Source organism: Beta vulgaris, chromosome 6 (assembly GCF_026745355.1).
Source record: "Beta vulgaris subsp. vulgaris cultivar EL10 chromosome 6, EL10.2, whole genome shotgun sequence".
Classification (NCBI taxonomy): Eukaryota; Viridiplantae; Streptophyta; class Magnoliopsida; order Caryophyllales; family Amaranthaceae; genus Beta; species Beta vulgaris.
Genome location: NC_079207.1, coordinates 35,138,118 through 35,160,632, shown reverse-complemented (window position 1 = coordinate 35,160,632; position 22,515 = coordinate 35,138,118). Strand labels below are relative to the sequence as shown.

Here is a 22,515-nt window from a genome sequence, read left to right as displayed (position 1 = left end):
AACGCACCGAAATCCGACTTTTTTTTTATTGAACCTATTCCTCACGGTGCCGCTTGCCGCTAGCTAGATAGAGATTATTGTGTTGTAGTTGAGGCGCCGGAAAGATCAAGAGGTTGAAGGTGGTAGTGTTCTTTGTGTGATGAAGATTGTGAGAGCTTGATGGTGAGAATGAAGATGGAAGAAATGTTATGAACGTAGTTTGTTTCTTTTCGTATTCTTTTATTTTTTCCCCTTTTCTTTTTAATATGAATACTACTCCTTTCCTTTTTCCAAATAACTATATAGATATATAACCTTTATTTATTAATACTTAAACTCTTCACTAAACTTAACCCACTAAATTCATAAACATTTACATTTATATATATATATATATATATATATATATATATAAATAATTCCTACATAAAAATATTAAATATGAAATAATTAAAAGAAATAATTTATTTTCAGTAGAATAAATATTAATTATATTCCCAAAATCTGGGGTGTTACAATTACATTGCGTGCATATTTATTTTTCTGAGAGGCGCATGCAGTATGGACGCAGCGCAGGTGTCAAGTGCGCTGCTTTTATTTTTTTTATATATTGTGTATGTGCCTGCGCATGTGGCAACTGCTCCAGTTGGGCGCAGGTAGTATGTGCCCCTGATTAGTGCAGGTGGCAACTGCGCTAGTTGGGTGTAGGTGGTATGTGCACCTGATTGGTGCTGGTGGAAACTGCGCCCCCTTGTTTTGTAGTTTCTGATTCTGCCGATTTGAGTGTAATACTGTATTCTGTTTTTGTTACAAATTTGGCTCCAGGAACGACTAAAACTGATTGAATAGCCTCTTGATCTTGCGAATAATAAGCCTAGAGGTCTGACTCATCGTAGATTATTGCAGCATCGCAGCAGTGAAGAGGAATGGCGATCTCTTTTGAGCCATGGGGGTCTTACAATTCGGTGGAAACAATTAACACCTAATTTTGTCCTTCAGTTAGCTCCCTTAAAGTCGATGATGATTGTACCGCGACGCAATTGGTCCGGTTCCATAGGCGTATGTTCAAGTGTCACTTTCTACCATTCTTCCATTATCCTTTCCATAACCTCTCTGGCACCTCTTAAGGTCATTGGCACCTTTGTAGGCTCTTTAGGAATTTTTCCGAAATTTTTCCGAAATTTTTAATCATTTTTCTTTGATTTTGAAAAACACTTTTTATCCCTTAGGGGCATTTTCATAATTTTCTCAATCATTTTGTCACTTTTCTAACTTTTCCTATTTTTCCCTATTTTCTATAATTTTTCCACATTTTTCTGAATTTTTCTAAGGTCTTTTGGCACTTCAGGGGTGTTTTCGTAATTTCTTATGACGCGCCCCGAGATTTTTTTCTATTTTTCTAAGGCACGTACAATTTTATACAATTTTTCCATGAATTTCTATGATTTTTCTGCTATTTTCTACTATTTTTTATTTTAAATCCTTTTTTTAGAACATTCCGGAAAGTTCTAGAGAGATCCGGAAAAGGGAGCTTTCTTGCAGCAAAAGGGAGCTTTCTTGCCGTAAAAGCCGGAATAATATTGATAGTATAACTCGTCTAAGCAAGGAATATTCTCTAGAATATCCTAAACTTAGGCCCCAAGAGAGTTCTTCGCGGCAATATGGAAAAATAGGCCTGCGCTACAGCGTAGGAGACGTGCGCCGTAGTGCAAGATCTCTGCATTTGCGCCGAGGTTGGAATTGCCATAGTGTAAGTGCAAGAGACACTCAAGAGGGGGGGGGGGATTTGAGTGTTTGTCCGAATGTTGCAACTTTTTCGATTATTGTAAGAACAGTAAATAAACAGTTCTCTAGCAGCGGAAATAAAAGCAATGAATAAACGACACAAGGATTTAACGAGGTTCGACTTCAAATAAGTCTACGTCCTCCACTCACTCACTCTTTTATTAATCAACTCAAAATAACAAAAGAATTACACTCAATCACTTATGCACCTATACACAAGATGATTCCCCAACTTCCACCTATGGAAGTTCGACTCAACCACTAACTGTGATGGTTCAAATGAAATTGATCCCTGATCAACTTCCCCAGCAACCTGAACTCACAGGATGCTCAAATACAACAAGTTTTTCTCTCACGAGCATAACAACCTTAAATGCTTAGAATGAGAGTAGTTTAAGATCTATGTGGTATTAGGGTTTATGCTAGGTTTGAATACTTGGAAGAGAATACTTTTGCTGAGAGAATACCCAAGAATTATCGTGCAAAAGCCTCATGTTTGTATGTTTGTGAAACACCTTAAATAAGCCTTTGGTAAGTAAATATTACATGATATTATGTGAGTATACTTTCCTCGAAAGTATGAAAAATAATTCCAAGGAAAATATACTCAGTATAATATCATATAACACACTTACCATATTTAAGAAATCTTGCTCACATATCAAACCATGCATCCGTGAATTTTGAAAATCAATTTTACTCGGAAAGAGAACTTTCCTAAAATACGAATTCATTGAACTCGTACTTTGGCACCTACACATGTAAACAGAAACATGCATGCAATATAGTAGTTCAATGTGGTTTGTCATCATTCAAAACTCAAAATAGGGAACATAACAAATTCCCCCTTTTTTGATGATGACAAACCCTGAAGTTCCCCCTGCATATAATATCATTAGTGTTGGGAGCTTTTTCAAACAAATTGAATTCTTAAGATAAGAACTCAAAGCACTGATCTCGTACTGTTCCTGCAGATTAAGCATCATTTACAAGTACACCAGTTCACAACTAACTGACAGCATTTTAAGAAAGAGTTTCTAAGTACCATAGGCAGATACTGATTAGACTCAGAGCTCTTAGACTTAAACATGCGTCCGCAAGAAGAACATCAGTAGTGTTCAGACTTATTTCTAAGTCATTAGGGTGAAAAGAAGTAAAGTGCTTTGAATACACTCAAATCCAAACCACTTCTGGTCTGTCACCATTAACAAGGCACTCAGCCTTGTTCTAGTTGCTGCAACACACACAAGTTATAGCACCAGATCTACTTCCCCCTAAGATTAGGTGGAAAAGATTACAGAACTTCACACCTGCTTCCCCCTTTTGGCATCATCAAAATAAATCAAGGGTACAATCAAAGGAACATAAAAGAAGCAGTAGATAACTACTAATTCAAGCCAAATAGGCAGCTCAAACAGCATTCTAGGGATGCTGATGCTACCAAAGTTCCTGCAGGGTACCAAAAGCTACTTGTCCTAATTAAGAGTTATTACAGACCAGTAGTAGACCAAATTACATAAGATCAATTATTTTTGTAATTTGGGGGGGTAGTAGATAGAAGTTTAAGAAAAGAGGGTTAGCAGCAAAAGATAGTAAAGAAAAGAAAATAAATCAATCAGCTCCAAATCATTTTCAGTCCCATCATCTTCTTCCTCTCAAGGTTCTCTGAAGCATCTTCTTCATGTTCTTCCTCCTCCTCTTCTTCTTGCTCTTCCTCCTCCACTTCTGCCTCCTCTTCTTCATCATCTTCATCACCAGCAGCCTGAGATGACTCATACTTTTCCTCAGAATCCTCTCTTCCCTAAATACCAGCCTTGTCAAGGCGAACCTCAACTCTCTTGTAGGATTCCTGAAGAGCAGTGCAAAGCTGAGTAACACTGTTCAGCATATTCTGCATCATCTGATTCTGGTCACTCAACTGCTTTACCAAGGCATAAGTAGCCTGAACTGATTCTGTACTGGTCCCTTCACCAATAGCATCACCCTTTGCTGCACTTTTCATTTTTAGAACACCACCTGCATATGACATGCCCTTCTGACCTATAATCTGATTCGTAAGGTGAGACATGGTGCCATAGTCTCCCACCATACGAATTTTCCAATGAGTTAACACTAAGGTTAGCCATCCGCCATAGGGCAGTGCATGCTTCGCCTTTTCCACACAGCAGATCATGTGACCCAAGATCATAGCAGGGAGATTGACTGGAATATGTTCCATGAGACAGTAAATAAGAACACTATCCATCAACCGAACACTCATGCGCCCTTGTGCTCTGGGAAACACAATCTTTGAGGCTATGGTATGAAAGATCCTTATGATTGGCTCCCTTAGATGGCCAATGGTGTACCCCTGCTTAGGGTCAGGAGGACCAGTGAACAACCTGGTCTGGATCTGTTATGCTGTGAGGCCTTTAACTGTGGGCCAGTTCTTTCTTGAGTACTCATCCAGTCCCTTGTGTGGGACTTTAAAAATTTCAGCCAAACTCTTCTCAGATAATTTAATGGGAGTGCCCTTAACAAAAGCAAAGTAGGACCATCTCCTTAGTATGCAGGTGTTCATAAAATTCCTCAACCAAAGGCATAAACACATCAAGTTCTTTGGAAATAACACAACCATTTTTAAAATCTAGGGCTTCCTTAACCTCGTGCAAGAATTTCTGATTAACCCAACTCTTTGCAACAGAAAAACCAACCAGTATAGACCTATCCCTCAAATCATACAAAGGCGCAGGAGTAATAGACTTACTTTTCCTGGGTTCGAAACCCTCAGCAGCAGCAGTAGCAGGCACCTTCCGCTTTTTGTCAGCAGGGAACCAGTCTGATTCTGGTTGTTGCTCCATGATCTCCTTGTCTTTGGAAGATTCAGCACTCTTCCTAGCAACCGTCTTTATCCTAGGGCCCTTGCTAGCACCAGCCTTAACAGTCTCCTTTTTAGGAACTTCCCCCTCAACATCAGCATCTGCTTTCTTCTTTGATTTCTCCACTGGTTGGGTGAATTGTAGGGGTAGAATTTTGAGCTTGGTGGTTTTAATTGATGGTTTGTAGGAATGGGTTTGGAACCGTTTCTCAACAGACTTAACCGCTTTGATGCGGTTTCTGGCACAACCTTCTTTGCCTTTTCAACATACAGCTCCTCCTTCTCAACTTCTTCTTCTCCATCTTGATTCTCGGTTCAGACTATCCACCGGCTCCGACTCCTTTTCAGATTCTGACTCCTCATCTTTTCGACTCCTCTGGCTTAGACTCCTCAACCGTTTTGGTAGAGAGCCTTTGATTTTGGTGTGACAGGCTTTTTGGGAGTGGTGGTTTTTGTAATTTGGGAGGGGCATTTGGTGTTTTGGCGGTTGAATTGGAAGTAACCGCTTTTGTGGTGGTAGTTTTTGTGGTGATTTTGGTGTTGTTGATTTTGTGGTGGTGGATTTTGCAGTTGCTGGCTTCTTTGAAGACCTCCGTATCAGAGGAACTTCTTCCTCTTCTTCAACCTCTTCTTCTACAACCGGATCAACCACTTCCTTGCTTGCTTCGTTTCAATTTCAGGAGATTCTTCAACCTCCTTTTCGACCAACCTTGAACTCCTTCTTTTTGACATGATGAGACTGAATTTACTCTGTTGTGAGCACTTGAGAACAAGAAAAGAAAACTTGAACAATTTGTGTTTCAAGAATTCGAGAAAGAAAGAGTAGAAGAAAGTAGGGTTTGATCGAAAGAAAGTACGAACTAAAGAAAACAAAATCAGGAAAATATGTGATCAAAGATAATGAGAGAGAAATAAGGAAAGTATGATCACATGCAAGAATATATATACGAAGGTAAGAAAGAAAAAAATCAAACGGATATATCCGTTCTTCGCAAACTGCAGTTGCCTTAATTACAACCGTCACTTCATTTATTTTCCTAATTTGAAATTTGAAAAATAAACCAAGTATTCAGAGAATAACCGCCTCAAGAATCTGGTTCCCAAGTGGTCTGCAACTGGTCTGTGCCAACTTACCTTTTTAAGACTTATGCTTAAGTACCAAGTACTAAGATGATCATTCAGCATCGCATAAGAACTTTGTAAGCCCTAAAAGCAAAAAAAAAAAATGTACAGAAGAAAACGAAATATATATACAAATGACATCATTTGACTAGCCAAAGGGACAAGTCAAGACCTAAGAGCTCATTGTCTAATCTTAATCATACCCAACAAGGTACGAAGCTTGATGAACACTTCTCTGCTCAAAGGTTTTGTAAATATGTCAGTAGTTGATCTTCTGACCTACAAAACTCCAACTCAACATTACCTTTTTCAACATTGACCCTTAGAAAATGGTGCCTAATCTCAATATGCTTGGTTTTAGAATGCTGGACAGGTTTTTCGAAATATTGATTGCACTTGTGTTATCACATAAAATCGGAACACTTCTGAAACAGACCCAAAAATCCTTTAGTTGTGACTTTATCCACAAGAGTTGAGAAACACAAAGCAGCAGCAATGTACTCAGACTCAGCTGTGGATAGAGCTACAGAATTTTGTTTCTTAGATCCCCATGAAATGAGACAAGAACCTAAGAAGTGGGCCATTCCAGAAGTACTCTTCCTGTCCACAATAAAACCAGCAAAGTCAGCATCTTGTATCCAATGAGGCTCATGCTGCTCCTTTGGATACCACAAACACAAATCATCAGTACCATTGAGATATCTAAGAATCCTTTTAACAGCCTTTAGGTGAGATTCTTTAGGGTTGCTTTGAAATCTCGCACACAACCCTACTGAAAACACTATATCTGGCCTACTGGCTGTTAAGTAAAGCAGTGAGCCAATCATACCTCTGTATAGCGTTCCCTCAACATCCTTTCCCTTCTCATCAAGGCTCAATTTTGTAGAAGTTGGAATAGGTGTTTCATAGGACTTGCTATCTTGCAGACCATACCTCTTCAGCAGCTCCTTGAGGTATTTCTGTTGATGGATCATGATTCCATCTTTGGTTTGCTTGATTTGAAGACCAAGGAAGAATCCAAGCTCTCCCATCATACTCATCTCAAATTCGCTCTTCATCAAATCTGCAAATCTTTACACAAATCAGGATTAGTAGCTCCAAACAAAATATCATCAACATATATTTGGACCACTAACAGATCAGTTCCCCTTTCTTTCAAGAATAGTGTCTTGTCAACTGATCCTCTCTTATAACCATTTTCTAAAAGAAAACTGGAAAGTCTCTCATACCAAGCTCTGGAGCTTGTTTGAGACCATAGAGAGCTTTATCGAGTTTAAAAACATGATTTGGCAAATCACTATCCTCAAAGCCAGGGGGCTGCTTTACATAAACATCTTCTTTCAAATAGCCATTAAGAAAGGCTGTCTTAACGTCCATTTGAAAGAGTTTAAAATTCATTTGAGCAGCAAATGCAATTAATATCCTGATAGCTTCAAGCCTGGCTACTGGAGCAAAGGTTTCATCATAATCAATTCCTTCCTGTTGATTAAACCCTTGAACCACTAGCCTAGCTTTGTTTCTGACTATAATTCCTGAATCGTCCAATTTGTTCCTGAAACCCATTTAGTTCCAATAACAGACATGTTTGCCGTCCTGGGTTCAAGGTGCCATACTTGATTTCTCTAAACTGATTGAGTTCATCTTGCATGGCTAAACCCAATCTGGATCCGTTAAAGCAACCTTATAGTCAGTAGGTTCAACATTTGATAAGAAGGAATAGAATGCACAAAAGTTTTGCAAAGTAGATTCCATGTCTGCACCCCTTGTTAATATCACTAATGATTAGATCAGTGGGGTGAGAGGACTTGTACTTAAAAGATTTGTTCATATCAAAGTTTGCATTTGTGCCTTCTAATGTTGAACCTGTTCCTGTACTGGTTCCCCCTGTCTCATTGTTGTTTTGAGCAGGTGAACCAGTTTCCATAGTGGTCTCATTTGCATCATCTTCATGTGGATGAGCATCTGAGTCACTATCTCCTTCCCTTACCTCTTGAGCTACCTGATTCTGTGCTGGACCAGACTCTTCCTCTCTATGAGAGTTGTGTGGTGAGCCTGGTTCAGCACCTTCTTCATCCTTAGCCCTGTAAAGTTCAGCATACCAATTTCGAACTCATCAGCATCTTCAACCTGCACATGCTTGCTGAACATGTTAGTCTCATCAAACAAGACATGGATACTTTCTTCAACACACAAGGTTCTTTTATTGAAAACTTTGTATGCCTTGCTGTGTGAAGAGTATCCAACGAAAACAGCCTCATCACTCCTGGGTCAAACTTGTCCAAACTTGATTTACCATTGTTGTGTACAAAACATTTGCACCCAAAAATACGTAAATGTGAATGTTTGGTTTTCTTCCCTAAGGAGCTCATAAGGTGTTTTCTTCAGTAAAGGTCTCAACATTACTTTTCAAAATATAACACGCAGTACTCACAGCCTCAGCCCAGAAGTTTCGAGGAAGACCACTCTCTAGAAGCATTGTTCTTGCCATTTCTTCTAGAGTGCGATTTTTCCTTTCAACCACTCCATTTTGTTGTGGAGTTCTAGGAGCTGAAAAATTGTGAGATACACCATGATCATTACAGTAGGTTACGAAGCTGACATTGTCAAATTCAGAACCATGATCAGACCGGATAGAGACCAGTTGATGACTAATCTTGTTTTGGACTTGTTTTACCAGAATTTCAAATTCTTCAAAAGTTTCATTTTTAAACTTCAAAAAGATTGTCCAAGTGAAACGAGAATAATCATCAACTAACACAAACACATAACTATGACCATTTCGACTTTGCACGCGCATGGGCCCACACAAGTCCATGTGTACAAGTTCGAAAGGTCTAGTTGTGCTTACAAACTTCTTTGGCTGAAAAGAGGACTTGACATGTTTACATTTAGCACATTCATGACAAATATGATCTGCAGCAAACTTGATGTTAGGTAAACCTGTCACCAAGTCTTGAGATCTCAGTTTATTTAGTAAAGAAAAACTCACATGTCCAAGTCTCTTATGCCACAGCCAATGATCATCCTTTATAACACTAAGACAAGTGGCACTGGTCTTTGGAATCTGACTTAAAAATGTTATGTAAACATTGTTATGTCGAAATCCCTTGCAGACCAGTTCCCTTGTTTCAGTGTTGACTATATGACAAAGATTGGTTTCAAATTCAACATGGTTTCCTTTGTCACATAGTTGAGAAATGCTCAAGAGGTTATGTTTCAAACCTTCTACATAGTAAACATCATTAATCGCTTGAGAAAGTGTCTTACCAACTTTACCTATACCTTTAATCAAACCTTTGCTATTGTCTCCAAAGGTGACACTTCCTCCTTCATAGGCTACGAGTGAGAGAAATTGACTTTTATCTCCTGACATGTGTCTCGAGCAACCACTGTCCAAATACCAGTATGGTTTTGCTCTCACTCTAACCTGCAAAACAAATCAAGGTTTAGTTTTAGGAACCCAGACTTTCTTGGGTTCCTTGTCCTTGGCAACTGGTTTGACTCTGTCCTTTCTAACCCAGATTTGTTTTACATTGGTCTTCTTAGTTTTATCATGTTTTCCATTGTTAGACCAATTGTGTGTGTGACCCTTCTGATAAGGACATTGTGAACATGAGACTGATTTCTTTTATCATGTTTTTGCTTAGTCCAACAAGTATTAATAACATGACCATTCTTACCACAGTAGGTACATACGTGCATGTACACTTACCTCTCTTGAATTCGAAATCCAAGTCTCATCTCTTCCCAACTTTGGTGGCTGTTGGGAACTGGTTCCAGAATACCCTAATCCAAACCTCTGAGGATTACCAGGTTGTGAAGTCAGAATGTTTAAAGTACTCTGAGCATCGAGCAACCTTTCATCTGTCTCAAGCAGTCACTAAATCCTGTTCTTTGGTTTCAAGTTTCTTAAGTTGAGCTTCATTAAATTCTGCAGCAATGGCAAGATCCAACTTTGCCTTATGAAGCTCATCCTTAAGTTTTGAAACCAGTTCTGGATCTGGTTCAGAAGTGGTCCAATGTTCTTGCCTTTTCTTAGTTCATATATTCGGATTGAAGATCACAGATCTTACCCTCATATTCCAAACATAAGTCTTCGACATTAACACTAGGACCACTTGTCTAGCAAAAGAAGCTTTCAAATCCACATACTCATTGAACAATTCTTCCACATCATCAATTAGATATTATGAGCCAAAATTAAATCAGAATGTTCTAAAGAAAGCTTTTCTGTTTGAGTAACTCGAAATTTATACCTTCAACTTCAGCCTCCTTGAGTTTACTAAATCCTCTATCATTATTTTGATAAAATCAGTTTTTGAAAAATCTGATTGAGGTCTTAGCATCTCAAGCTCAATGTTCTTCTGATCCAAACTTATTTCAAGCTCTGAAATTTTTTCTTTCAGTTCTGTACAAATAAGTTCAAGTTCAGCAGAACGGCTTTCACTTAGGTCTAAGTTTCGAGTTACTTCTCTCAACTTCTTTTTGTTAGCTTTATAAGCAGCATTTCCTTTAACATTTTGTTCAATAGCAGAATCAATAAAACCTAGTAACTCATCTCTATCACAATATCTCATTTGTTCTTGCATATTAGAGATAGTTACCTGTTCTTCGTCGGAAGAGCTGCTTCCTGCCATGAGGCACATGTGTCCTTTCTTTCCTAAACTGGTCTGCTTTGGTCTGTGTCTCCAATCAGAGCGTCACACACATTAGGGCTTCATCTTCCTCGCTTTCACCACCTGAATCAGAATCACCCCAGGCGGCTAGCATAGCCCTCTTAGTCATTTTCTTCTCTCTTTGTCCTCCTTTATCATTCTTCCATGCTGGACAATCCTTGATCATGTGTCCAGTTTCTCCACATTTGAAGCAACCAGTGCTGGAACTGGTTTCTTCAAGTTGCCCTTGTTCTTCCAAGACTTCCCCTTGAACTGCGTTCTGAGACTCCTCTCAAACCTCTTAGCCATGAGACCAATATCATCAGATCTTCATCATTTTCCTCACCCTTCAAAGCTAACCCACGACTTTTGGTTGTGCTTTCCTCCTTTGACTCCACCAACATCTCATGAGTCATTAATGACCCAATAAGTTGTTCATGGACAATTCGTTAGATCCTTAGCCTCCTGAATAGCAGTCACCTTGGGCAGCCATTTACCTGTCAAACTTCTCAAGATCTTTCTCACCAAATCTTCATTAGTAAAGTCTTTCCAAGAGATTTAAGTTCATTGATAATTGTCATGAAACGAGAAACATATCTCTTATTTTTCATCTCGTTCATATCAAAAGTTTCATATTTAGACATAAGCATATCAACTTTAGATCTCCTGACTTCACTAGTGCCTTCATAGGCTAATTCTAAGGTTTCCCATATTTCCTTAGCAGTAGAGCATGCTAATATACGACTTACCTCATTATCAGCAATACCTTGTTGAAGTAGTGACATGGCCTTTGCATTCTTCTCGAAGGTCTTCAGATCTGTAGTAGTGTACTCACTCTCCTTCTTCTCTGTTCCATCTGAATTGTTAGCCACCTTCTTGGTCCATTCTTGATGATCATCCAGCACTCATAGTCTGTGCCAATGATCAGATTTCTCATGAATTCTTCCACCAAGGATAGTTAGTTCCATTGAACTTTGGTAGCCTTGATCCTCCGGGTCCACTGGTCATTTCTTGAGTAGTCATTATGTCCTCCTTCTCTAGGTGTTACCCTTTCAAGAAGTTAGGCTTTGATACCAATTGTAAGTGCAAGAGACACTCAAGAGGGGGGGTGAATTGAGTGTTTGTCCGAATGTTGCAACTTTTTCGTTATTATAAAGAACAGTAAAAAACAGTTCTCTAGCAGCGGAAATAAAAGCAATGAATAAACAACACAAGGATTTAACGAGGTTCGACTTCAAATAAGTCTATGTCCTCCACTCACTCACTCTTTTATTAATCAACTCAGAATAACAAAAGAATTACACTCAATCACTTATGCACCTATGCACAAGATGATTCCCCAACTTCCACCTATGAAAGTTCGACTCAACCACCAACTATGATGGTTTAAATGAAATTGATCCCTGATCAACTTCCCCAGCAACTGAACTCACAGATGCTCAAATACAACAAGTTTTTCTCTCACGACAAACAGCCTTAAATGCTTAGAATGAGAGTAGTTTAAGATCTATGTGGTATTAGGGTTTATGCTAGGTTTGAATACTTGGAGAGAATACTTTTGCTGAGAGAATACCAAAATATCGTGCAAAAGCTATGTTTGTATGTTAGCGAACACCTTAAATAAGCCTTTGGTAAGTAAATATTACATGATATTATGTGAGTATACTTTCCTCGGAAGTATGAAAATATTCCAAGGAAAATATACTCAGTATAATATCATATAACACACTTACCATATTAAGAAATCTTGCTCACATACAAACCATGCATCCGTGATATTTTGAAAATCAATTTTACTCGGGAAAGAAACTTTCCTAAAATACGAATTCATGAAGTAAATCTTAGAGGACTGGTTCAGATCTGTTCCCAGATTGTTCCAATCAACCAAGTTTTACTTGTAGTTGTGTATGACAAGTATCCGATGTTTCTTGTCATCCATAATTACCTCATCTCTCTAGTTTCAAACCTTTATAGTGCATTAAAACCTTTATACCACTTACATTGCATCTAAGACCTAAAAGCTACAACTTGATCTTGGTCTTCATGCAATTCTTCAAGACTTGGCTTCACTAGCTTCGTCTTTCTATCCATTGAACTCGTACTTTGGCACCTACACATGTAAACAGAAACATGCATGCAATATAGTAGTTCAATGTGGTTTGTCATCATTCAAAACTCAAAATAGGAAACATAACACATAGACCTTGAGTTTCTTGATCCCTAGGCTTGATGCAACTTCTAATTAGATTATGCAAGCTTCATATTCGGCAACATTGTTTGTAACTTCAAAATCGAGCTTTACAGAAAGAGGAATGTGTGCTCCTTCCGGACTAATGATGAGTACTCCAACGCCAAATCCTTTTTGATTTGATGCACCATCAAAGTATAATCTCCATGTGTCATCGCAAACCACTAGTAAATTTTCGTCAGGAAATTCATATGTTTCTTGAGAAGGGTCCTGAGTTGGGAACTCAACTAAAAAGTCTGATACATATCGTCCTTTATTTGATTTTTGAAGTATGAACTTAAGATCGAATTCGGCCAGCATGACAAGCCATCTAGATAGGCGCCCATTAAGAGCTAGCTTGTCAAAAATGTATTTTAATGGATCAAACTAAGAAATTATGTGAACGGTTTGTGCTAGCATGTAATGTCTTAACTTCTTTGATGCCCATACTAGGGCAAGGCATGTCTTTTCTAAATGAGGCCACCGTGATTCATATTCTATGAATTTCTTACTAATGTAATATATAGCTTGTTTTTTTCCATCGATTTCTTGAGCTAACATTGCACCAGCAGCGGTTTCTATGACAATGAGGTATAATCTTAAAGGGATTTTGGCCTTGGTGGGACGAATACAAGAGGGTTTGACAAATACTCTTTGATTATATCAAAAGTCTCTTGGCATTCATCGTCCCATTCGGCAGGAGTGTCCTTTTTCATTTTGCGAAATATGGGCTTACAAGTCATAGTCAACTTGGAAATGAATCGACTTATGTATTGTAGCCTTCCTAAAAATCCTCGTATATCTTTTTCATTCTTACGAGTAGGTAACTCAAGGATTGCTTTGATTTTTGAGGGATCAATTTCAATGCCTCGAGTACTTACCACGTATCCAAGTAAATTACTAGAAATTACTCCAAAGGCACATTTTTGTGGATTGAGCCTCATGTTATATTTCTGTAACCTTTCGAAGAACTTACGTAAAGCCAGTAAATGTCTCGGTCGGTCTTTATATTTGATTATCTTATCATCTACATAGACCTCCAACTCTTTATGCATCATCATCATGTAAAAGGGTGGTCGCAGTTCTTTGGTAGGTCACACCAGCATTTTTGAGACCAAATGGCATGACTTGGTAACAATATGTTCCCCATGGTGTTATAAATGTTGTTTTTTGTTTGTATTCTTCTGCCATGAGAATTTGATTGTGACCTGTGTATCCATCCATGAAGGACAAAAGAGCATGCTCAGTAGTGTTATCAACAAACAAATCAATGTGTGGTAAGGGAAAATCGTTTTCGGACTTGCTTTATTTAAGTCCCTAAAATCTACGCACATTCAAACGCGTCCATCCTTTTTTGTAACAGGAATGACATTTGCTTCCCAATGTGGATAGTGAGACACTTCTATGAAACCTGCATCTAGTTGCTTTTTGACTTGCTCTTTTATTTTAAGAGCAACGTCAGGTTTCATACGTCTCAACTTTTGTTTAACAGGTTTTATCGCGGGATCGAGAGGTATATGGTGCTCAGCGTTCTCACGGTCTACACCTGGCATATCTCTGTATGACCAAGAAAAGACATCTGTATACTCTTTGAGCCTGTCGATTAAATCGTTGCGCTCTTGTGGCGATAGTGTTAGTCCAATTTTTACTTCTTTAGGTTCTTACTCTGTGTTAGTGTTGATGTTTATTGTTTTTGTTTCTTCGATTATTGGGGTTCGACTTCCATTCTCTTCCATTGCTTTAATCAATTCAGTATATTCGTTTGATTCGTTTTCATGATCTGAATTATTTACAGCAAAACAATTTATGGATGGAGAATGCACATACTCGGAAATAGTAGTCATTTAATTAAAATCAGAAAGCAATACATCATAAGAGATTCGATGGGTGGTGGAATTTCTGACTCAATCCTAATTACATCTTTATTAGAACTAAGCACATTGTTGCTAGACTTGGACTAAAAAATAGACTCAGACTCATCTTCAGATTCAGACTCTTCGAACACGGGGCCTTCGCCTATAGTGATCTTCATAGCTTCTACATTGTTGTCGATCCGCTTGAGCGTCTTCCTCCATCATTGCTCGATGTGAGAGGGTTATGGTTGAATAAGCAGAGATGGGTCAAATCTTGGGCTCCGAGTGATTCGGTACAAAAGGTGGCTATGATCCATAGGTGGTGTTCTTTCTTTTCCAAAGAGTAGGCGTAATGTCTATTAGCTCAAGCTTTCTAGAGGTGGAAACATGGGCTTATTAGGGAGGAATTCCCCCTCGTTTAGGAAAGAATAATCATGGAAAATTTCAAATCCAGGGACTGTTTTTTCCAAATGAACCATGTAGCATGGTTCTGAAAAGCCATAGTGAGGGTAATCATCTCCTTCCTTTATGAATTGTCCATTGAGAGTGAATCGATAGGGGAAAAGGTTCCTTTTTCTAGCTTGCTTTGCCATATCGATGGCATTTTTGAGTTCTTCTTTAGTGGGTTTATAGCCCAACCCAAAAAGATCATTTTTAAAGTTTGGGACAAAGGGATGAGTGATTCCTTTGCCTTTTCTTCCAACGGGTATGCCTGGAAAGTACCCTTTTTGAAGCGTTATAGTATTTACTACTATATGTGCTCTAGGGTCGAGTGTGAGAGGTTCATTGTCTTCTGTTTCAATAGTATAGATATTTTCGATATAGAAACCCCACACATTTTCAGGATTTGGATCTCGAGTAACTTCCAAACAAGCATCTTCTTTATTTGTTTCTAGTTTGATAGTTATAGCTGGGATGGTTACAGAGGACCCATTATGGTAAAGCCGTACCATTTGAGGAAGCGATGAAGGGACCGCATTCAGATCATGAAGCCAAGGGCGTCCTAATAGGAGATTGAAAATTGGTTTTATGTCCATAACATGGAATAAAGCATTTCTTTCAATCTCTCCCGTTTTGAAAAGTAATGGTATAGTGTCAATGATTTCTCTACGGGAATTATCATAAGCTCTTATACTTTGTTGAGAGAGCTTATAGTTTTGAAGAGTTAGGCCTAAGTTCTGTGTTGTTCTTAGTGGCATGACATTGTCCACTAGAGTGAGGGGAACCATTTTTCCGAGGCATTGTACATTGAGATAGAGAGCTTTGTTATGATTAATACCTTCAGGAGGTAAGTCCTTGTTTGTGAAGGTAATGTTGGAGTCACCTCTTTCAGCAATCAAAAGGTTGACTACTTGTTCGGGAGTTGTCGTTGCTGAAACATTCATTTTTGTTAAAGCATTGAGAAGTGCAACGCGATACTCCCTTGATGATGTTAACAACTGCCATATATTAACATCAGCTTTCATTTTCTGCAATTGTTTAATGATTGGGTTTTCAGCCATAGTTTCCACTTGAGTTGGTTGAGTGGCTTCAACTTCAGAAATGATGGTAGGTGCATCATTTCGAGGTTGAACCTCCTTTTGATAAAGACGGCCCGATCTAGTAAGGTGTTGTACGACCTCTAATTCTTTCGCTTCTTTGCTTTGCCAAAAGGTGGAATAACCACTTAGATGAAGTGGTGGAGGTATGGTTGCATTAGCATTGTTAATGTAAACATCCTCCTCATCATCATCCCATATTCCACAAACTAGATTTGATGGGAGATGGACAGTTATGTATGGAATGCCAACATTGGTAATGTACTTAGTTGGATCAAACTTTCCTTCTTCCTTAAGGGATATAGCATGTATTCCCAAAGGATTGGAGTTGTTGTTAGGCTTAAGCGCTTATGGAGGGACTGGCAAGCTCCCATCTTCGATCATATCTTGGATGACGTGCTTAAGAAGCCAGCATTGTTCAGTGTCGTGGCCATTTCCTCTATGGTACTTGCAATAGGCATGAATTAAATCGCGCACTCTTCTTATCTTCTGGTGGATCGGGAGTAGGCCCTACATGAGATAGGCGCTTCTGAGCTTGAAGTCGCTCCAGTGCTTGAGCATAAGTCTTGCCGAGGGAAGTAAAAGTTCTGCCACGTTGCTATATGTTCCTGGAAGGTTGTCCTACTGCATGAACCCCGTTGGGTTTTGTGCTAGAGGACTCGACTTTTCTATTTGGAGGCCCTTTACTAGCAGTGTTTTGAGGTCTTCATTGTTTGGCCTTAAGCAAGTCATCTTCTATTTTTATGCCCACATCATAGACTCTTTTAAAGGAGTCAAGACCAAGATACCGCAAGTGTTGTTTGTACAATTAGTAAGATTATCGACAAACTTTTGCACAAGCTCAGAGTCAGAAGGACGTTGGAATTCACGAAGTTAGCGGCCTTTTCGCACCATCTTGAGTAAAAATATAAAAGCCTTTATTTTCCTTTTGTTTCAGTACTTCCAATTCACGAAGAGTGACTTGAAAGTCTGTATTGCAGGAATGTTGAGATAAGAAGGCTTTGGTCACATCATCCCAAGTTGAGATTCCTTTGGGATCAAGTGAGTAGAACCAATTCAGTGGAATCGATTCTAATGACATGGGGAAGACAGACACATAGAGATTTGGACCGACTCCCTTCAATGTCATGCATCCTTGGAAGCTTCTCAACTTATGCACAGGATTATCTGTCGCTTTGAACTTCGGAATGTCCGCAGTGACAAATTTGTCAGGGAGAGTTGCTCCCAAAGGTTGAGCATAGTCATATTTGAAGTACCTTTCAGGGTTGGGTAATCCTTGTGACTAGTTTTCTAGCTGTTTAATCCTATCAGGATTATTTGCAACATTTTTTCTCTTTTCCTCGCTAAGGTCAGTTTCGAGTTGCGCAAGGCGAGCAGTAAGATCGAGTTGATGAGATATATTCTACTGAATTTCTAAATACGATCAAGAGTGGGTGATTGCCAATCACGCCCCCTCCTCTTCCCCCCCCCCCTCCCTCTCCTCTGTTCTTCCTCTCTAGACTTCACGCCCTTCTCTCTTCCCCTCCCTCTCTCTCCTCCTCTCTTCCTCTCTAGACTCCACGCCCTCCTCTCTTCCATGCACACCTCTGCGATTCGTTTGTCGCTTGCCAAAGTTTCTCTTCGATTCGTTCGTCGCTCGCCAGAGTTTCAACGTTCGTTTCGGTTCGTTCGTCGCTCGCCATGTTCGTTGCTCGCCAGAGTTTCAACAATCCCTTTTCTCGCCAGATCGGCCGTTCTTCGTTGCTCGCCTGATCGGTTCGTTCGACGACGTTCGCTAGTCGCTAGTGGCTCGTGGCTGTCACGACTGTCACGGCGGTTTTAGGATTTTTTTTATTATTGTTCAGATCTGATGTTTTATTTTTATTGATATTGTTTATTTTTTAGAATGAATATGATTAGGTTTTTTTTTATTTTTGGTTTTTTATGTATTTTTCTTGTATTTCTTTTTTTAATATATATTCTGTAAAGTTAGTTTCATATTCTGTTGGGATACAAACTACACTACACTGTATATATATTTACCTTTGAGATGAATAAGAAAGGCAAGGAAAACAATTCAACTTGATTCTATCATTAACAAAGTGCTAGAATCTGAGTTTGTTAGTGTTTTATTGTTTTCAGTATTTTAATTTTTCAAATTTGATGGTAAAATGCAGAAAAAAAAAACCTGTACTACTACCTATTGCCGCGGTTTTGGCTTGGAACCGTAGGAACCGTACCAATATGTTGAAATATTTAACCGCAGCACTATAATATTTACCTATTGCTGCCCCCTTAATTGTTGCGCAGCCAAAACCGCCGCAATAGGCCATTTAATGACCGCATCAATAAGCAATTATTCTACTAGTGGATGATTTTGACGTGCTCCTATACCTATATATAGATACACACATATCTACACGCGTGCGCGCACATACACAGACGCATACGCGCGCACACACAAGCACACACATATATACACACACATATATACATATGTATATACACTAGTACAAAGTTAGCCTAAGGTAACATGTATGAGGTAACACTTTTCAAAATTTAAGTTTGTCGAATATATATGTAACACCTTGGTAACACTTAATCAATTCGTAACACTTAATGTAACACATTTTCAATGAGTAACATTTTGAAGTAACACTTTTTTAATTGAGTAACATTTTGATGTAACACTTTTAAATAGGTAACACCTTTAGGTAACACATACATATTGGTAACATTTAACAGTAACACTTTTTTTCTATAAGTAACACTTTAAGATAAGTAATTTTTTAGAGTATAATTTAAGTGTAATTTTTAATATAATATTATGATTTCTTATATACTTTGTATTATTTCTTATAGAAGCAATATTTTCAACAAATTAAACTAATCTTCTGTAATAGCTCTATTTTCGTAAGAGTGTTTATCTAAAGGCTAATTGTAACTATTAAGTTAATTACGTTTCGAGTATTCTTATTTTATTTGAGTTGGAGTACGGATAGTTATTTTTGTCGTATTTGTAATATATTTATTTGTTTAATTTTATGAAGTTATTTATATTATATATTTTGGATTTTTAGATATTTAAAATAGGTTGAGCATATTTGGCCAAATAAGAAACTAGGATATATGTCTACCCTTATAATTTCCTTTATGTCGGTTTTAAAATAAAAATAAAAACCAATACCTTCTCCCTCATTCTCAGATCTTCCAAACCCCAAAACCCCAAACCCTTGCCCGTGAAACTCCATTCCTCTGCATTTCTCTCTCTTCGCGCATCCCATCCTCCAAACATCAGACCCCTCGCCGGAGTTTCTCTTGATGCCGGCGATTTCCCATTCCTTTCCTTTCCTCTTCGTTGCTATGCGCGCGGTGCTGCTCGCGAGCCACCGCAATGCTGTTGTCGTCCCCGCTCCCCTGCTGTGCTCTCGCGTCGCCTGCCCGCGCCACCTGCACCCTCGCCGATGCCTCGAAGCCTCGTCGTAGCTCACCTCTGACTCCATGTCGATGCTTAGTCGTTCCCCGGTGCTCAGTCGCCTCACCGAAGCTTTGAATACCCCTCTGCCCTCTGTTCTTCGCTCCTCTTGTGAGCAGAGGTACTAACCCAAGCTTCCCTTGCTCTTTTCTATATTATTCAAATTGATTACTCTTGAACTGAAAGTTCTATTTATGAAATTATGTTGTTGATTGAATTAATTGTGCATTATTTGCAAAGAATCAGTTTATGATTTAGTATCTAATTGGTATTATAATTGCTGTTGTTGAGACATTTTGAATGTCAATTGTTGAGTAAAGAATGATGCTGGTAGAGGAATCAAGATGATTTGGTTTAACAAGTTTGATTATATGACTTGGTTGGACTCGTGAAAGAATTTTGATTAGAATAATTAATGGAGTTAGGTTATTATCTCCTTTTTATGGAATTAGTGAGTACTATATATTTACACATAATTAGAATATAATACCACTCTTTTAGCAGTATATAATAAATGAAACTTGTAGTTTAAGGAACTACTTTCATGATAGTTAGATGTTGGAAGTAAAATGTAATTTACTTCTTTGTCTAAGTTATTAGACTGTATTGTGTAAATAGCACTTGAGTTAATTAAAGTTAGCTTGTAAGATTCAAAATAAATAGTTTATAATGGAAAAAGAATGTATTAGTATAAAAGTTAGTACTAATCATGGTTATGTTTCTTGTCTATAAGAGTAAATACTAATTGACGAGGTAATAATGATTTAATTGCGTGAAGGTAGTGGTGCATAATTTTGTAAGTGAAACTCTGAGTTGAAATGTTATTGATTTATGATTTAAGTACTTTGTGTTGGTGTTTGAAAGTAATCTAAATATCTGGAATGGAGTAATTCTAACTATGAGTTGTTAATCATTCACTAATCAAAGAACCCAAATCATAGAGACCTAAAGTAAGACACGAGTCTGCACAGTTCAGATCTGTAGCAGAAATCTCGCAGTACAATTCAATTGATATTGAGCTAGTCTTAGACTTTAAAGAAGATCTGCACATCCTCTGCAACAACTTTTTTCCGAAATTGAATTAAGCAGCTGATGAAAACATTTCTAATCTAAAAAATTTGATCAAGAAAATAGACGATATAAAAATCTTTAATCAAGAAATATCTCTAGAAAATCATGATATGAAATCATCTTTAATCAAGAGGATAAATGTTGACAAAAAGAAGCAGCAGTGCAGCACGAACACGTTGCATTCGTATACTTAGCAAAACTGGTTGGATCTATACTTTTATGTAAAGATCAGAGGATGAATATCAGCTTTATCTGCCATATCTGATGGTTGATCATAGTTCATAGATTCTGGTTGGGCAAGGGAAAAAGTCAGCAGCATAAGCATCTCATTTCTTCTTAAATAGGAAATGAGCAACCATCCATTCTTCCCCATTGTTATACCCAAATAACTCAGCCACTGCTATAAAGAAGGTTCTCCAATATACTATGCACTTTACAGCTGAATCCTTGCCGTAGGTCATCTCCATTATCGGTCTTATGTAAGCGTAGTGTTTCTATTCCAGCTTTTCAACAACAAAATCTGACCCAATTAACAAAAAACCTTTCAGGGATGCGTCTGAACCAATTGATGCCGGCTCCTCCTTTCGCCAACCTGTGAGTTTGTTTCCTGGAGTGTCAAAAACCCCATCTTAGAGTAGAACTAGTGTTGAGTATAAGTTTTCATCAGATTATGTGTTGAGGGAGCAGTATAGGAATCCTTGGAATAGGATTAGGATGGGAAAATTGGTTGAGGATCTTGATGCTCTTGCTGGTACTATTTCTTATAAGGTGGTATTTTTTAGATTTTCCTTTTGTTGATTTTGAATGTTTGATGCATTTTGTGAACTGGGTATTTTCTATTCTTGTAAATTTTGTTTCTTGGGAATTGCTTTTATTTGAAGGGTTTTTATGGATTATGTGAAGTCTGAATTCATTGATGATTGGTCGTGCTCAAACTATTGAAAAGTAGTGAATTGTAGGTTGAATTCGGAGTCGATTTGTTGACCTCCTAATGTGTGTGGAGATCTGTTAGATAATTAAAGGAAGTAATGATGAAGAATTTTGATCATTTTTTTTTTATCTGGGGGGCAATATGATATCAAAGGAAGAGTATGCTACTTCTTCCGTACCTGAGAAACAAGGTCAACATGTAGTAAGTTGTGCTGATGTAGATCCTGACAGAAGCTGCAAGGATCAGAACCTAGAAGACACAAAAGCTTTTGCACAGCGATTTGGCAGTTCAGCCTCACAAGTAAGCTCCTCTGCAGTTGCTTTGCTGGAAGCAGAATTACATTCAACTGCAGAAGTAACAAAGTCAACTACTGCATTGGAAGATAATAGTAAAGAGAATAGTGGATCTGTTGCAGAAAATGTTTTGTCATCTGCTTCTGGGTACCCTATAACCCGACCCGAAAAAACATTGCTACGTAATTTTCTCCAGCAATTACTACTTTGGTTTGGTGCTCTTGGTTCTTGAATTTTTTTTTTTCAAACTATAAGAACCTATCTTTTACCATATTATCAAGTTTGCTTTTACCATATTACCAAGTATATCACTAGTTCTAATTTTTTTTTTACACACTAGATTTGTTGTCATATAAGACTTTGAAGTGTTTTTTTTTCCTTACTGCAGGATGATGGAAATAATGGCGGATTAGAGTAGCAAACATACATGATACATCGAGAAGCATGCCTACATGGATAATGGAATTGAAGAATAATGAAAGAATGACCTTAAGATTGATTTAGGTTTATTTAAGGAGAGATATATATATTATGATTTTATGATTAACTATTTATATATTGGATGCAATAGTATGTTTTCGATTGAGTATACTCTTTGGCTCATTTTTTGCAATGGTCGTTGAGTATTTCTACTCATTTACATCAATAATATCATTTTATTTCCTCTTCTATTATTACGTTTATAAGTTTTACTATTATTATCATTGTATATATGCCGATAAATGAAAGAATGTTACTATAAGATATGTG

At 38.0% G+C, this 22,515-nt stretch overlaps 1 protein-coding gene across 1 annotated transcript; it reads left to right on the top strand.

Annotated features, from left to right (window-relative positions):
* Positions 1 to 19,294: 19,294 nt before the first annotated feature.
* On the top strand, positions 19,295 to 22,515 carry LOC125499042 (uncharacterized). Its single transcript, XM_048647444.2, has 3 exons — positions 19,295 to 19,591; positions 21,501 to 21,947; positions 22,154 to 22,515. The coding sequence occupies exons 2-3, from the start codon at positions 21,614 to 21,616 to the stop codon at positions 22,156 to 22,158; spliced, it is 339 nt and encodes a 112-aa protein (XP_048503401.1). The 5' UTR covers positions 19,295 to 19,591; positions 21,501 to 21,613; the 3' UTR covers positions 22,159 to 22,515.

Bases quoted from the DNA above. Each gene is read 5' to 3' on its own strand.
- LOC125499042 (XM_048647444.2), top strand. From the start codon at position 21,614: ATGATATCAAAGGAAGAGTATGCTACTTCTTCCGTACCTGAGAAACAA.